At 47.3% G+C, this 18,132-nt stretch overlaps 1 protein-coding gene across 1 annotated transcript; it reads right to left on the bottom strand.

Moving 5' to 3' along the window:
* Positions 1–14,341: 14,341 nt before the first annotated feature.
* LOC126524212 (neprilysin-4-like) lies at positions 14,342–16,462 on the bottom strand. The gene is made up of 2 exons (XM_050172549.1): positions 15,384–16,462; positions 14,342–14,738 (listed from the first exon to the last, which is right to left on the bottom strand). Exons 1-2 carry the CDS (start codon positions 16,460–16,462, stop codon positions 14,342–14,344), a joined length of 1,476 nt encoding a protein of 491 aa, XP_050028506.1.
* Between the last annotated feature and the right edge of the window lie 1,670 nt (positions 16,463–18,132).

The following is an 18,132-nucleotide window of genomic DNA, read 5'->3' as shown; positions in this document are numbered from 1 at the left end:
TTCTTATGCATTATATTACTAAATTCCCATTTCAATCGAATAAAACGTATAACCTTCTAGTTTGCTTTCCTTTCAAATAGCGCAACTTTACATCAAAAGGAAATGTCCTTAATCTAAGTAGGTCTACTTTAATTCATTGTTTAACTTCAAATGTTGCCTCACATATACTTGACGCTCAAATTTTCTCTCCCCGCCTCACCCGTTTAACCACCGATTCCTTGGCCAATCACCCGTAGTGGTCTTGCGCCATAATATAGGAAGAAAGCAAGCAAGTCATTCGATTTAAATATTCAAACGCCCGCCCCCTGCGCATTTTGGGCACGTTAAACATGCCCCGGTGGTCACAATTAATCCGGCGTCCCCTACTACTGCGTGCCTCAAATGAAATCTTGGTTTGGCACGTAAAACCGCAGAATTTTTTTCATTTAAACGTTCATTATATGCCTATGATCTTTCTCTTTCATTCTCTCTTAAAGCGCTGCGCTTAAGTGCCCGTTCCCGCGGGGAGCATCGGCGTAACCGAGCGAACGAGCACATGGAAGGATGAAAGAATGACCGCAGCGGCGGATGGAAGATGCCGAAAGAAGCAGGGTGCAGCGGAACTTTCGTGCCAAAGGGGAGGAGAAGCGTATGGCCAAGGTGTGAGAAAAAAATCGTAGTAATGTACAAGACGCGCTCTGCGGCGATGATCACTACATGATGGCGCCAGAGTAGCACGCGTCGTCTGGGAGGTCCGTGTGCGGCGGCTGCTGTGAATCGCGCCCACGCGTCACCCGCACGCTGCCTCTGAAGACTTATATACGCCTCGTGCACCGCCTATTGAGGAGCCACTGATAGCCACCTAGCGGGCGCTCCCAACAGTACGCGCGGGAGCAGTAGCAGACGACAACCATTTGCAGCAAGGGTGGCTGCAGTTCGCGGCTGCCATTTGTCCTTTGTTCGGGTGCCACACTACTTCTTCTGCGGTGGGAGCTGTAGGGAAGACGCTGACCTCTGTGGGAGCGGGTATGAACACGATGTTACCGGTGTTTGGGACGACATGGTCCACATACATACCAGGTGCGTCCCGCAGACAAACGCCATGAACCCCATTTACATGAAGTGGAGGTCATGGTGACTAGCCGATAAATTTTCTTGAATAATGCGATGTCGCGATCGTTCTTTTAAATTCTACCCTTGCCGTAATGCTGCTTCTTTACGTCAATAATGAGCATCCGTCGTTAGTGCATGTTTATATCAAACAAATCCGCACGGTGCGATGTCTGCATACGCCGTTGTGATTTTTCTGCCGATGAATACACGTGACATCGCCGAATGAGTGCAGTCGAAGTCGCCTCAAGAAGAGTAATTGTGAATTTATTGATGGAAACGCGTACACTAGTCAAAGAAGTTACCAAACGCACGTGTTAGCGCCGTACCACCGATTGGAATTCTTCATACGCCGGTGAACTGCCCTTCCCTCTGCAGTTCTTGCAATTTTAAATTCCCCAAGGGGACTGCTTGGAAACGTACAAATATAAAGTTTGACTAATTTTTCAGCACCTTTTTTAAGATCTTACTAGAGAGAGGTGCCTCATAAAATATTTAAAGGCAGAGCAGCACCAGTCAAAGTAAATGACCGAGCGCTGGCGGCAAGGCCGGGTTTAGTCCTCTGCGGCGTAAGCATAATAAGAAAGAATTCAGCTGAGTAAAAAATCCACAAGCAAGAAAGACTACGTTGTCAAACGAACAAATCACTCTGTTCAGACAGCATCGAGGAGTCATGACTTCCCAAACGTGACGCCAGCTTATCAGCGAAAAATGGAACAAAAATACCATATACAGCAACTATTAGCAATTCTCGCCCTGAACGACCTATATTCCAAACACCCTTCCCAAAAAACCACAATGTCTAAGATTCACTCAGGCGAAAAGAATAAAGGTGTTAAAGAAGCACTTGCTTGGTATCATTCCCCTAAGACACAGCGTGATTTATACCCTTTAGAAACGAGGCAGGGTGAAAACTTCGCAGCTCAAAAGAATCAGCAAGAGTTATGCGTGAAGAAACTGGCAACAGTTAAACTTGTGCGAATCCATGCATAAGATAGATGTAAAAACATGAAGTGTGCGACGGCTGGTGCGAAGATTTACCGGGCCACATAAAACAAACAATTTCAATTCTTGCACACATCAGTAGCTTTAACATACAACACAATGCGCTAGTGCAGTCGTGCTGCCTAGCTAGCCCAACGCGGTAGAGAAGCGGAAAACAATATAAGCAGCAAACGGGATTCCGAACTTTAGCCAAATACCATTAAACCGCATGCTGCACTGCAGACGAACTTCGTCGCTTACGCGTCTAACTACGATTGAGTGGAAAAACCGAAGAGAGAAAGGAAAGGATGAGAACAAGGTATTTCCCGCCGAAGCGACGATCCATTGCTACCGTTGCTCCCGCTGATGAGGCTTGGCGGGGAGTGATTAGAACCGTATCGCCGGCACGTCTTCGCCGACAAAAGGACCGTGGTTCAAATCCCGGTGCCGGGCAATTTTCCACCGAAAAAAAAAAAGATCCTCGTGTTGATAGAATGGCCTAAACAGGCCTGGATTCGCCATCCTGGTGCAGTGCTTTGCCACAACCTCCTGTATGAATACAACCATCGAATCCCGAACTGAGTACACCAGCAGCTGCGAAGCAACTGACTACGGCGGCGGTCAGACCTGTGACGCAGCAGAGGGTGCTAAGAATCTGTGGATGCGGACAGGTCGCCATTGTAATCTGAACCTGTTAACGTTTAACGCCTGAACGTTATCTAGCGAGGCGAGTCCAGCAGTGCTATTGGAGGAATTAGAGGGTGGTGAAGGGGATATAATAGGGCTCAGTGATGTTAGGAGGATAAATGAAGCATATACAGGGCAAAAAAGTGGGCACGCCTTGTGCTACCGGGGCTTAGCGGAGAGACGAGGACTAGGAGTTGGATTCCTGATTAATAAGGATATATCTGGTAACATACACGAACTCGAAGCATTAACAACAGGGTTGCAGGCCTTGTTGTGAAACTTCAGAAGAGGTACAAATTGAACGTCGTACAGGTCTACGCGCCTACATCCAGTCATGATGAGCAGCTAGTCGAAAGCTTCCATGAAGACGTGGAATCGGCAATGCGGAAAGTCAAAACAAAATACACCACACTGATGGGCGACTTCAATGCCAGGGTAGGCAAGAAGCAGGCTGGAGAGAAGTCAGTGGGGGAATATAGCATAGGCCATAGGAATAGCAGGGAGAGTTATTAGTAGAGTTTGCAGAACGGAATAAATTGCGGATAATGAATACCTTCTTCCGCAAGCGGGATAACCGAAAGTGGACGTGGAGAGCCCGAATGGCGAGACTAGAAATGAAATAGACCTCATTAGCTGCGCTAACCCTCGCTCCAGGCAAGATGTGGACGTGCTCGGCAAGGTGCACTGCAGTGACCATAAGATATCGAATAACCCTAGACTTGAAGAGGGAACTGATGAAACTGGCACATAAAAAGCCAATCAATGAGTTAGCGGTAAGAGGGAAAATATAGGAATTCCGCATGGAGCTACAGAACAGGTATTGGGATTTAACTCTGGAAGAGGACCTTAGTATGAAGCAATGAATAGAAGTCAGGGGTACCTTCGTTAGACACGATACCGGTAAGCTATCGCAGGAGACGAAAGATCTGATTAAGAAACGCCAATGTATGAAAGCCTCTAATCCTACACCTACAATAGAGCTGGCGGAATTTCGAAATTAATCAACAAGCGTAGGATAGCTGACATAAGGAAGTATAACATGGATAGAATTCAGCATGCTCTAGGGAACGGAGGAAGCCTAAAAGCAGTGAAAAAGAAACTAGGAATAGGCAAAAATCAAACGCATGCGTTACGAGACAAAGCCGGCAATATCATCACTAATATGGATGAGATTGTTCAAGTGGCTGAGGAGGTCTATAGATATTTATACAGTACCAGTGGCACCCACGACGATAATGGAAAAGTGAATAGTCTAGAGGAATTTGATATCGCACAAGCAACGCCGGAAGAAGTAAGGAAAGCCTTGGGAGCTATGCACAGAGGGAAGGCAGCTGCGGAGGATCAGGTAACAGCAGATTTGTTGAAGGATGGTGGGCAGATTGTTCTAGAAAAACTGGCCACCCTGTATGAGCAATGCCTCGTTACCTCAAGCCTACCGGAATTTCGGAAGAACGCCAACATAATCTAAATTGATAAGAAAGGGGGCGCCCATGACTTGAAAAATTGTAGACCGATCAGCTTACTGTCCGTCGCCTAGAAAGAATTTACTAAGGTAATCGCAAGTAGAATCAGGAGCAACTTAGACTTCTGTCAACCAACGGACCAGGCAGGATTTCGTATAGGATACTCAACAATAGGCCACATTCACTCTATCAATCTGGTGATAGAGAAATGTGCGGAATATAACACACCCTTATATATAGAGTTCATTGATTACGAGAAAGCGTTTTATTCTGTCGAAACCTGAGCAGTCATGCAGGCATTACGGAATCAGGGCGTAGACGAGCCGTATGTAAAAATACTTAAAGACATCTATAGCGGCTCCACAGCCACCGTAGTCCTCCATAAAGAAAGCAACAAAATCCCAATAGAGATAGGCGTCAGGCAGGGAGATACGATCTCTCCAATGCTATTCAGAGCGTGGGAATAGCATTGGGAAGCTTGGCAAGAATTGGGGATAAGAGGTAATGAGAATACCTTAGTAACTTGCAATTCGCTGATGATACTGCCTTCCTTGGCAACTCAGAGGACCAATCGCAATGCATGCTCACTGCCCTGGACAGGCAAAGCAGAAGGGTAGGTCTAAAGGTTTATCTGCAGGAAACTAAAGTAATGTTCTGCAGGCTCGGAAGAGAACAGCAGTTTATGATAGGTAGCTTGGCACTCGAAGTGGTAAGGGAATTGTATAGTGACCGGGGATCCGGATCACGAGACTGAAATAATCAGAATAACAATGGGCGGGGGTGCTTCTGGCATGCTTTCTCAGGTCATGAACAGCAGGTTGCCATTATCCCTCAACAGAAAAGTGTATAACACCTGTGTCTCACCAGTCCTCTCCTACTAGGCAGAAACCTGGAGGCGTACGAAAAGGGTTCTACCTAAATTGAGGCCGACACAACGAGCTATGGAAAGAAGAATGGTCAGCGTAACGTTAAGGGATAAGAAAAGAGCAGATTGGGTAAGGGAACCAACGCGAGTAAATGACATCTTAGTTGAAATCAAGAAAAAGAAATGGGAATGGGCAGGATACGTTGTGAGGAGGGAAGATAACCGATGGTCATTATGGGTTACGGACTGGATTCCAAGGGAAGGGAAACGCAACAGGGGCGGCAGAAAGTTAGGTGGGTGGATGAGATTTATAAGTTCGCAGGGACAACATGGTCACAATTAGCAGATGACCGGGGTAGTTGGAGAAGTATGGGAGAGGCCTTTGCCCTGCAGTGGGTGTAGTCAGGCTGATGGTGATGACGATGATGCTGATGATGACATTGAGTCCACAGCGCCACATACACTAACCACTACACCACGCCACGCTACGTCCGAGAATGGAAAAGAACGGGGTTATGTAGGCACCGTGGGGAAGCTGGAAGTTCTAGCACATTACTGAGGAATGATTAATTATATTGCACTGCAGCCTTTGCTGATATACCAGCAAGGAGTTACTGCTGGAAGCGTGCTTCGCGCGAATTCGCGCGCCTGGTTAAAAATGCAACGTTGATACATACACTCTGCACGGGCACATCAGCAAAATATCAAGAATATTTACTTTGGCATTCTGAGTGTTTTATAAGTCTGATATTTACTCATCTAATCTACATGTTGCCGGCAATGTTATTGATATATAGAGATTCAAACCTTCGTATGAACGCATCAGACTTCACGTCGCCCGAGAATCTAACGAAAACTACTGCTGACAGAGTGCCAGAATTCTGTACACGCTATCCGTGGGCTATTTGCAGTTCGTGTGCCGCCGTGCGACGATGGTTTTGATAGCGAACGGCAAGATTCGCTAGCCGTATAGGATGGGCTTGGCAGCAATTTTTGCGGGCAGCCTCAGAAGAGGGAGGCCAGTTAACGACGCACATGTGGCCAAGTTCTATGTAGCGACGCTGGTAGCGCTTCACCACCGATAGTCGTCGGGCCGGGCGTGGACATCGTCACTATAACCTTTAGGAATATATCGAAGCAGTAGCCGACAGCGCTGCAGAACTGATTGCTGAAGCTCGCAAGCCACAATATTCTGTTACCGTTGTTGGCATTTGACCCTCTCCTGGAAACAATTTTACAATTAGAAGAAAATACGATCATATTCGTAGTGTTGTCAGCTGCGATCCGAGTACGGCCGAGCAGCTGTGCCGTTTGTCGTGCACTGCAGCTGAACTTCGTTTATGTGGGAACTCTATTTCGTGCATGCTTGGCAGTAGGCGTCGCTTCTCTTGAAATGTGCAGCTCGCGGATTCCATGATGCATTCGTTTGCCTTGAATAGAAAGTGTAGCCGACGTTTGCGTCACCGGTGACAGCTATGCGCTGACGCAGACTGCATGCAATCTTCGCGGTCACCTTGGCAAGCAGGCAGCTTCGCCTTGCGTCACTCTGACGTGGAAACGAGCAGCAGTTTCACTATATGTTTCTTGAATGTACTTGTCCGGCCTAGCACTTTCTCCACAGTCTGAAGAGCAAATCATTTAAAAGAATGTTATGGGTACATTGAAGAGCATGTGACAAATTTTAACCCTTCAATAGGAGGAAACGAAACCTAAAATTCTCAAAATTCTTGTAGCTGTGCTTTCATTCAACAACGCATGATTGACATAATCATCCACTACACACTGCAAACGCAAATACTCGCGAGAAGTTTTCCATGCTTCTTTCTATTTGCAACAGTATCGCATATGGGTACATTGCTCTACTATCCCTTCCATATATGCCGCTGGATATGTGCCCATTCTTGACTGAAACAACAGGATCGGTATCTGTCACTGTTTCATAATTTGTATAGACTCATTACATACATATAGGTATGCATCGTAGTTGTCTGTGTATACACATGTCGCCACCGTTCTTCTCTCGACAAGCATCATACATCGCCTTCGTTCTTGCGCGCTCGTTGCGTCGACGTCTCAGATTGCTCATACCTCTGATTTGGTGTTTACATTCCGGCGTAGGTTGTGAAGGGCGCAGAGCAGATAGATAGACTGTCTATGAGATGGAAGCTGTTACTTATACAGTACATAAACAGGAACACTGCATGTGACTAGAAGTTGCATGGGACTAAAATTTTATACTCGGCTTTATTTAGAGCTGAGATACAGGCTAACGTAAACGATAAGGAGATGGAAACAACTTCATTCATTGTTTCTGAGAGCACGCTCTATAATGTCTCAAACGAAACTGACGTCTTAAAAGGAATATTTAACATTTCGCATAATGAAACCTAACCAATCAACTAAGCGCACTTCAAAAAAATCTGAATTTGTGCAAACAATGTCAAAGAATGTGCCTCGGTCTCGTTTGTCTAAAGTGTACCTTTGGGTATCTTATGCAACATACGATATATATATATATATATATATATATATATATATATATATATATATATATATATATATATATATATATATATATATATATATATATATATATATATGTGTGTGTGTGTGTGTGTGTGTGTGTGTGTGTGTGTGTGTGTGTGTGATCGCGCACAAAGGTATATGAGGGGCCGTTTATTGTTATTCCGCTGATAGATATATTGAGCAGCAACGGTTTTTGATGCTCTTATTCCAAAAGCAGGAGCTAGCGCGCCAGCAATGAAGATGCGAAGCGATGGTGATGGTTCTGTACAACTGAGAAAGATGACGTCCATAATATAAATGATCGCACTAATTGCCCCATTGGACGGAAGCGACTAGCCTGGCCGCAAGATAAGCTCCCGTAGAGCGCCGATGGAATGGCTTGAGGCGGGAAACATGTTCGATAGCGGTCCCGCGGCAGTGTCGGTCAGTAGGTGCGTCAACAGGTGTGTGTGTGTGTGTGTGTGTGTGTGTGTGTGTGTGTGTGTGTGTGTGTGTGTGTGTGTGTGTGTGTGTGTGTGTGTGTGTGTGTGTGTGTGTGCGTACGCGCAGACGAGCGGCAAAGCGTGTTCAAGAGTAAGGGCAGGCACGACGGATACGAGAGACTGTGGCAATGCTTTCCAATGAAAAAAAATCATTATTGGGTGTTACGTGCCAAAACCAGTTTCTCATTATGAGGCACGGCGTAGAGGGGTACTCCGGAAATTTCGACCCCCTGGGGTTATTTAACGTGCACCTAAATCTAAGTACACGGGTGTCTTTCCCATTTCGTGTTTTCCAAAGAAAGCAGTTGTGGTACTAGTTAACGATATACTTCTACAGATCGCTGTTTGAGGTGCTTCATTGGAAAATGAGACGACGTTTTCAGCCTCGCCTAGAAATGCACACAGTTTTACAGAGCGTGAGCGCAAGTTTATAAATAGGATACCTACAGCTCGGCGTTCAACTAGTTTCGAGCAATGCACAAATTTAGAGAGGAACCGCTGCAAGAAACATATTACTCGACTCTTTTTAAGAAACATTGGAAAACTTGTCTCTCTGCTCAATCTGAACTCGCCCTCCTTAATTGACCTTTTCATGCTCCCTTCCTTACCACGTAGTAAGCAAGAAGAAGACGAAGAATGACAAAAACTACGACAGCGCTCGTCTAACGATTACTGTCGACGCTTCTGCGACTAGCATTCCAGCAAAGTCGCGAGAAAATATTCGTCTGGTAACTTTTATTTAATATGTGTCGATGTCATGCTCAGAGTTTCGTTGGTTCGGCTACGCTCGCCATATTCCGGCATCGTCTGACTTTGTTATGGCGCTCGCGCGCCTAGGTCGACCATTAGCATGGTGCCATGACGACAACTCCATTACGCCGTCGCAGTGAAGATGATGAAATGACGACAAAAGACTGACGTCGACGGAACGACAAAAGCGGTATCAAGACAATGGCATGACAACAATGAGCTGTGAATTCCTAAATCATGACGCTTGTAGAACGACGACAGCCTGACGACAACGGTATGACAACACATGCAGGAGGGTCTGTCCGACGATGACGCAATGAAAAAGGTGTCATGGCGATGGCGGCATAATCATGATTGACTGACGGCAGTGTACCGAAGTGAGGCAGCTGCTAACATTAGGACGCATCAGCTCAGCAGGCAGACCACGACGAAAGCGGGGCGAGCTCCAGCAGAGGCAAGTGCAGATCGGCAGGCATGACGACGACGCAAAGTGGTATTCGAAAAACTAGGATTATTAACTCGGTAATAATTTAATGTTATAGTGTATGCATAATATTGCAGAGAAGCAATGTCATACCCGTCGGCGGCGGCCTGCCTTACCGGCGTGGTCTCCCGTGGTAAAGTGGCGCCGTGGCCCGCTATCTCTTTGCTCAACCCGTAAATGCTGAGACCTCTGCTGAAATCGGTTTTTGCAGTGTCCAAGGCAAGCGGACCGTTCGAAGACGCAAGCCTATCCATGAATCGCCTGCTCACACCAATCAGGCTTGAAAACATGGTCCAATAAGGGCCAGAGTTTAGGCGACCAGACATGGCCTCGAAAATATGCAGGGGAAAATGCGCAACCGAAATAAATCGTGACTGATGGGCAGAGCCCAGCGTGAACCGACCGAGAGACGTGCACACACTCGTTCGCATCCGTTTCGGGATCTGCTCAAGGTCTGCTGCATGCGGAAGAGTTGCTTGTATGGAGCGCACAGAAAGTGACTGTCAGTTAACACTGTGTCGGCCGGGCGAGACTACATTCGCGAGCGCTGTGGGCGTCATTGCCACGCAATCACTCCAGTCAGCCCGGGCGCTCGTTTTTGTATTTCCACTTCTCGGACAGCCCTCTTTGCCTGTCTTATCTGCATCCAAGACCCAACAGTCACAAAAACAGAAGAGAGAGCCACGGCCTGCTTTCTTCGTGAACCTCCTCCCCACCTCTCCACATGAGGAAGGGTCCCCCTCATGTTTACAAAGGACTTCGAATGTTAGAACAAGAGAGCACTCATAAAAATGGGTATGTTAGGGCTTCATGTAAGAAAAATAAAGTAGCGGTAAAGAAAAAATTTTAATTGAAATAAAAATATACTAGTAAAAAGCATGTTTAAACAGAACAGAAAAAAGATTTATAGGAATCACGAACCACATTGAAATTAAACAGTAAACTTAATTCACTTGCGCTTTAATACAGATCAGTGTCTCTGTCGTATGCAGCGACGCTACCGAGAAAGTACTCGTTGGGAAATGTCCTCCAGTCGAAGCAAACTTTGGTCTCGTCCGAGCTTTCGGCTTGGCGCACTGAATGACGCGTCTCAAACTCACAGACACGATTACATGTGGCAAGCCTCCCGTCAGAACGCGAACCGCACTTGCGCACATCACGATGACTATCGCGCTCTTTCTTTCTTTTTTTGATATTCGTTAACAGACTCGTCTTGCGTCAAAGTGTGCAATTTTCTTTCGATTTGGTCCACTAGATTGGGATCAGGTTGGAGTCGGTGGGTTACTTTTCTGACGTCTTTGATTCCCGGCTGCGCGCCTAGGCCTTTATTCACATGAAGTATGGGCTCAATCTAGAATGCTACAAAGCGGGCGACACTGGCTAGCTTTCCAGTTGCAAGCTCTCGATTGTGGCAGTCAGAGCAGGAGAGCAAGCGCTTTTTATCATGCGAGAACATCTTTGGCCAAAGACAACGGCGGCGAACTATCCCGCATGTGAGCTTGACGTCGTGGTTGCCGGCCGTAGTGTCGACATGACACTGCTTCAAAAGCTCGGACTTCAAACACTCCCGGACAACGAGTTCCGTGCAACCTTCCGGAAAGCCTTTTGCCCTGCTGTGCAAAACACCGTCGAATAGCCGAAAGCTCCATGGCGTCCTTTTAACTTTTTCTGAAATTTGTAGTTACATATAAAACGAGTTCATACCGTGGTCGGCGGCCTGCCTTACTGGCCTGGTTTCCTACGGTGAGGTGGCACCGATGGCTGCTGTCTCCTTGCTCACCGTGAAAAGACTGGGACCTTCTCCTTAAATTGCTTTGTGCAGCATCAAAAGGACACGCGGACCGCTGGGACAAACAGGCCTCTTCGTTAATCGACTACTCAGAACAATCAGGCAAGCCAACTTGATCCAATAGGCGCCAGAGTTTAAGCGCGCAGACATGGTCTCGAAAAGACGCAGAGAACAAATCAATGAAAACTAAATCAATCAGAACTAGCATGACCGATGGACAGAATCGAGCGTGAACCGATCGCCACAAGCACACACGCTCGTACCCACCAGTTTCCTGATCCCTCAAGTTTGCTGCGGGCAAAAGAATTCCCTGGACGTCGCGCACTCATAGTGACTGTCAGTTAGGACTGCTTCGGCAGGCCGAGAGCACATGCTCGAGGTGCGATCGCGGTCATTCGCACGCAAAGGCTCCAGTCGCCAGCGCCGCTCGTCTGCGTGTTTCCACGTCTCCGACACAGCTCTCGGCCCGGTTCCTTCGCTTCGATAGAACGCCAATAGACACAAAAGAAAAAAAAGCACACCCGGTATACTTTCTTCGGAACAAAACATGATTGCTGCAGAATGACAAGGAAGAAATGACGTCGATGGACCGACGACGGCGATTTGACAACTACGGCATGACCATAGTAAAATGAAGTTACGGAAGCGATGACGATGGTAAAAGGCTGCGTGACGATGACTGTCTGATGACGATGGCTAATAACGACGACAGGACCAAACTGGGATGTCAAAGTTAGAATTACCGTGGTGAAACGATCACGACTGTATAACAACGGCACACTGACGACGATGACAGGAGAAAAATGTGAACACAGTGAGATGACGACGGGCCTATGCGGATGACGGCGCGACAACAAACTGTATGAAACCTGCATGACGACGAAGACGCCACGATGATGACGTGACGACGATATGATAACGGGCGCGGGATAGCGACTGCCTTACGAGGGATGCCTGAGTGACTGTCTGAAGATGACTACGTGGCAATGGCGGCGTAATCGCGATTGATTCACGACAGTATGATTACAATAGAATGACAATGAAATATCGACGTCAGTGGAACGATGGAGGCGTTATGACGAGGACGGCATGATGACAATGGGAGGACGTTACTGAAGCGATTGCGATGGCACAGCGACCGCGTGACGACGACGGCAGGACACTGGCATGACGACGACTACGTGATGACGATGACGTGACGACGACATCATGACGCCTGCATGATGAGAATTAGATGAATAAACTGCAATGACGACAATGGAACGACCTTTACGGCATCAGGGCGGCGCTGTGACAGCGAATACACGCCGACTGTATGACGACGACGGCGTGAAAACGACGGCATGACAGGGGCCGGCTGACAAAGCAGGTCTGACCGCAATGTAACGACCTGGACGGCATCACAACCACGACCACATATTTGGACATAGAAGTTGTGACAACGGCGGCATGACGAGAGTGAGATCACGAATGTGGAATGACGGCGATAGACCGATCACGACGGAGAAAGATAGATATATAGATAGGCTGAAAACGACTGAAGTAAGAAAAGAAAGCTAATCGCGAGTAATATATATAATAAGGTGCGCCAAACGTTGTGCTTTTATATTGGTTTTACTCCCTTTCCACCTTATTTACCATCAACACCATCAGTAAATGGCACGAAGGCATCAAATTATCCTCTGCTTTGAAATTTGGTCTTCACCCGGGCACGAATTCCACTTCAATGTTAAACGGTATAACACGGCGTAGACGGTGTGACGACGACAGTATGAGAACAGTAAGGCCACGAAGCTTGAATTAAGACGATGGACCGACCACGGTGGCATTAACCACCAGCATTTACCTAGCGGTTCAAGCAGGTAGGCACCGTAGGGCACTGGGTCGACAAAAAAGGCTAGCTAGCTGGATAGATAGATAGATAGATAGATAGATAGATAGATAGATAGATAGATAGATAGATAGATAGATAGACAGATAGATAGATAGATAGATAGATAGATAGATAGATAGATAGATAGATAGATAGATAGATAGATAGATAGATAGATAGATAGATAGATAGATAGATAGATAGATAGGCTAACACGACCAAAGTAGGCAAAGAAAGCTAATCACATTATAATATATAACGTGCGGTACACGGTGCGCTTTTCACGTGGTTTTACTCACGTTCCACCTTGCTGACCATCAACACGGTCGGTAACTGGCATGAATGTAAGAAATAATCCTCAGCTTTGAAATTTATTCATCACTCGGGCGCGAACTCTACATCAATGCGCAACGTGCTAACTATCGAACGTTTAATACATTGGATAAGTTGGAACAACAGAACGCTGCGCTTTCTGTAGAGTTTGTTTTCATTCGTCTCGAGAACCGCTAACGAGCGCTGCCAGAACAGCAGTCGAGGTGCCAGAGAATTCGCCAAAAACAAGGTTTTATTCACTGAACTCTGTGCGCGGCAGTTACAAGAGAAATGATAGGAATTATTTGGCTGGGGAAGCAGTTCAAACCTGTCAAATATTAGCTTGTTTCAAGCCTTCCGTAAGTGTGCACCAGGTGCCCTTCAGCCAACTGCAGAATATGCAATGGTGCAGGCCAGACGGGCATAGAAAACACACGCTAGGCAGCCGCGAATTACCAAGAAAATCTTGATGAAATAAAAAAATTTCCTTTTAAGCACAGCCCAGAAATACATTGGTCATTGTCTTCAAAAACTTCATGAATCCGGCTTCGCAAACAAAAATTAAACAAAAGTACAAACAGCCCGCAAACGCGGTACATGACGTCAATGATTTTCGACGTCTGAGACACCCAGATGGGCACATTGTTGCTAAGTAAACGTAAAATGTTTAAGTACAAGAGAAGTCAGAGAGCTGAAGAACTGGCAATAAGAAGAAAGTAAAAACAAAAAAAGCGCCAGAAACGTACAAAAGACGCGTCTTGTATTGCGCGCCCGCCATGAAACGTCCAAACAAAACACGTCAGTATTTTAGAGTGCGTCGTACGCCAGAACAAGGCACGTAGCCGAAGTGCCCGTTGCACTACTGACGCCCTCATGCAAAGAGCGCCATCGCTTTGCAAAAGACGGCGACCACATTTCAAGGCATTGCAAGGTCCAGGCAAGAGGCATGTTGTCTGACGCTGATAAACATATTGTGTACGTTCACACTTGTGGCGTGGTAAACATCGCGCATGATTTGGGTCCTTTCCAGCCCCCACTTATCGGGTGAAGAATGTGCACTTCTTCTTGGGATTCATTTTTGATCCGTACGGGCATTGAAAAGCCTGCGCGAATGCCTCCGAATTGCTCACAGCCTTGTTGCAGTCGACCGTCTGCGGACCCACGGCTCCGGGAAGGCTGCAGGTCATGTAGCACAAACTCATGAAGAACACCTGATCGCCCGAGAGATTCCGGGAAATACCCTGCGGACTGTCGTCGTCGCTTTCGCTGATGGAACGCCTGTACGCTGCGTAGGCCACTTCGAGCGCGGGAATCTCGGGAAAGACGCTGGTCCTGGAGCCGGGTCGGGTCTGGTAGGTGGGGGAGTCGGCGACGGGAGCCTCCTCTGCAGTCACCAGACAGCCGTCCCGGTCTTCGAAGGCTCGGGAAGCGGCGCTGTAAAGAAGAGCACTGTAATCTTTGATAGTTATAACAAAACGGAGGTGCGGCGTTAACAACGCGCTAAGTAAGGCAGGACATTTTAGGTTGCCATTGTGATTATTAAGTAAGCACTTTCGCATCCGTTTAGCGGAAAAAATTCTGGTAGAAATCATCCAGTTCTGAATATTGTGGACGCAGCGATGCGCTTTCAGATAACTTCTACAACGTGAAGTTCGTATAGTGTTTGAGTGGCTTCACTCTGTAAACATATCCTAGCTATTTCAAAATGCAGTCGGGCGTACTTGAGAGCATATCGCGATATGAAAGTTCTTCAGTCATATATCAGTTCAGAAACTAGCTCTTCCAGTTCGATTATCAATATACGCGAACATCCGTCTATTATTACAGGCAAAAGGATCTCCTGACTCATTCTAGAAATTTCTTCGCACAATTACCTACAAAGGCTAGTTTAGTTCAAACAACCGTGTCATGGCCAACGATGGCGCATCACCATAAGCTGTAACTTGGCGAAGTAGCAAAAATAATGGGTTGATTATGTATATCATATTAGGAAAGTAGTCTATCTGTGTTGTTCTGGAATAACCTGCCATGTAAAAGTGAAAATCATTACGTTCACAAAACTAGGCTAAAGAAGCTTACTGGGACAAAAAGGAGTCGCCGAAAGTGCCGTTTGGGTGCCAGCGCAGTCCATGTTTGTCCATGGATGCGACGAGATTCAGCGCCATGGAGAATCCGAGTCCTCCGTAGAACATAGCTTTGGTTCCGTCAGAGTAGTACAGGGGCGGAGTAATTGCACCCACAGCTACCTTCACTGCGCCACTTGCAGCATCGTATAAGAGGTACGGTAGTTCGTAGTTGACCGCGTAGCTCAAGACGTCGATATTGGCACTCGTATGGTACGTATCAGCGGCAGACCGACTCGACTGGATCCAATATTCTGCAAATGGCAATACGGCGCTCGGAAAAGCCGCGTACATGCGGTCGAGTGCCTCGTTCTGCAGAAAATGCTCTGGGGGCCACAGCTGCAGGCGTGTCGAAGCCAGCTTCGCGGCGGCAAGTTGTCGGTTCTCGGCATCCAGCCAGTCTGTTGCGTTGACCAAAGCGCTGGCGGTTGCAACCAGGTGGTCGAAGTTTGCAGAGATGACGGCGCGTTCCTGTCTTGAGAAACCTGACACTGAGGTGAGAGCAACCACCAGGAGTCGGTAGGCGGTCTCTACAAAACGTTCGCAGAAGTATGGCCGGTAAAGTATGACGCCTTGGTCGTACCGGTACTTCAGCAGCTGCAAATCCACTGCCGGTGCCAGGAGCTGCACGCAAGACCACGCAATCAGGGACAGCAGCTGGGTGTCCGTGTACGAGACCATCACGGCCGCCATGGTCTGGAAGAAGTTTTTGTCGGCTATGAGAACGTGGTCGTATGATTGCATCTCAGGCTGAAGCTCTAATTGCTTTAATGCCCGTAGCCACTGCTTCGAGTCCAGAGGCGGAGTGTAGAATCTAATCTTGGCGATTGGCACCAGTAGTTGTTGAACTGCAAGTGGACGCATGGCGAATAGGAGTCTTCTAAAGACGTCGCCTTCCAACACCATGGTTGTCTCTATGAGCGTCTGGTTTATCGTCGCGTCCTTGTCATAGCTTCCCTTGAGGATGTAGAAGAACGCAGCCCAGTACTTGGCGTATCCGCCGGTATTTTTGATCGTGAGATGATGCTGGTACATTAGCGGTATAAGTGGGCCTGGATCTAATGTCAAACGCCAATTCGGTGCGGGTCCCAAGCGCAGTAGTCTCAATTGAAAGAAGAGTGAAACCTGCCACTTGAACGCGAGTGTTATCAGTACATCGAGGGCGCTGGTGTCACTTGACTGTGGCTCTTCCGGCCACGATAGTCTACACTCGTTTAGGAACTTCCAGAAGATATCCACGTTCGAGCCGTATTGTTTACTGTCGCCCATGCACGTTGCGTACATGACTAGCGGCTTTTGGCCACTCCGAATTACCTTGGCGCCTTCTCTAAGAATATTTTGGAACCGTGGGAACCAAGATTTCCGTACGTCATCCATGGGTGAGTTAGAGTGCTCAAGGTACCCCTTTGGTGGGGACCAAGCGGAACAGACGTAAGCCCCGAAGTTTTGGCATGGATCGAGGCTGCTGTTTAGTTTATCGGAAAGTTGCCAGGCGTGATCGAGGCAATCCTTGGTTTTGCAGTAGGGCTTTGTCGAAGCAGTTTCTTGCTCTCGTCTGAACAGGATGACGACGGCGGCTGTCACGGTTGTCACTATGAAAATTAACATGGCCATGAGGAGGATTTCCTGCTTTGTGATAGGTACCCCTGCTACTCTGACCACTATCCGTGAACCACGCTGCCCCTGTAAAATGAAGCACGAAAGAAATATCTGACTCAATCCCGATACCAAAATTTCGTGCTGAGAAAAGGTGAGGGCGCGTTATGTTACCAGAAAGAAGGCACATGCGCTTTTCAATTTATTTTTGCTTTCTTTACGTGAATATTCCGCAGCTGCCTTTGGGGCATGAACGTAATCCGAGAAACATTGATAATGGCGCAGGCCAGTGATTGATCTCACCTGTCATTATGTACATTTTCATGCTTTTTCTGAGGAACCAAAGCATGTGTTATAGTGTAAAATACACTGGCGAGGTTACTAATGAAAACCAGGCATAAGCGTTCACACTACTTGCCATTTTTATCTCGCTATACGGCTCCCCTGTGGCAGAATTGAGTGCGCTATGGTAAAGCGGATAGAGCTTGTCGTGCAAGGATCTATAGGCAGGAATTTCAGTCCTTGCATGCGGCAGCGGTATTTCGCCAGCGATTTCTGGTACGAGCCAGCGAACCGCGGTCTTAGCGCTGAGCCTCTGCTTGTCGTATGCTTACAGCCAGTGTTTGCTCGACTCAGCTGTCGCATCAGTAAACCAGAAGTAGCTGTGCTGTTCGCGGTGACATAATGGAGACTGGGGTTGAGATTGAAGTGTAGTAGCACCAAAGCTGTGGTTTCAGCCGTTATAGTTTGGCACGACGTGCTTGATTATGCACTCCCAACTTCGAGCACTTCCAGGCAGTGCGTCGCACGCGCTGTGGTGCTATTCACAGAAGCATCCTCACTCGGAGGTATTTTTAGGCACCGGATTGAGAAAAAAAGAACGACATTTCTTTACAGCGAGCCCCGCTGGAGCAGTCGGTATACTAGTCCACGCAATTATGACAGCGGCCGCTGAAGTTCCGCAGTATGGAGCAAAGTCCCAATAAAATTAGGCTGTCTCGCGATTGCCATGCTCGAAAACATTTTCGGTCGTCCTTCCGTGCATACGTGCCTCAAAGAAAGAACATCGACGTATCCCGTACAGTGTGGTAATCGATGTAAGCAAAGCA

This window comes from Dermacentor andersoni, chromosome 3, assembly GCF_023375885.2.
Source record: "Dermacentor andersoni chromosome 3, qqDerAnde1_hic_scaffold, whole genome shotgun sequence".
In the NCBI taxonomy this organism is placed as follows: Eukaryota; Metazoa; Arthropoda; class Arachnida; order Ixodida; family Ixodidae; genus Dermacentor; species Dermacentor andersoni.
This window is presented reverse-complemented; position numbering and strand designations above follow the sequence as displayed.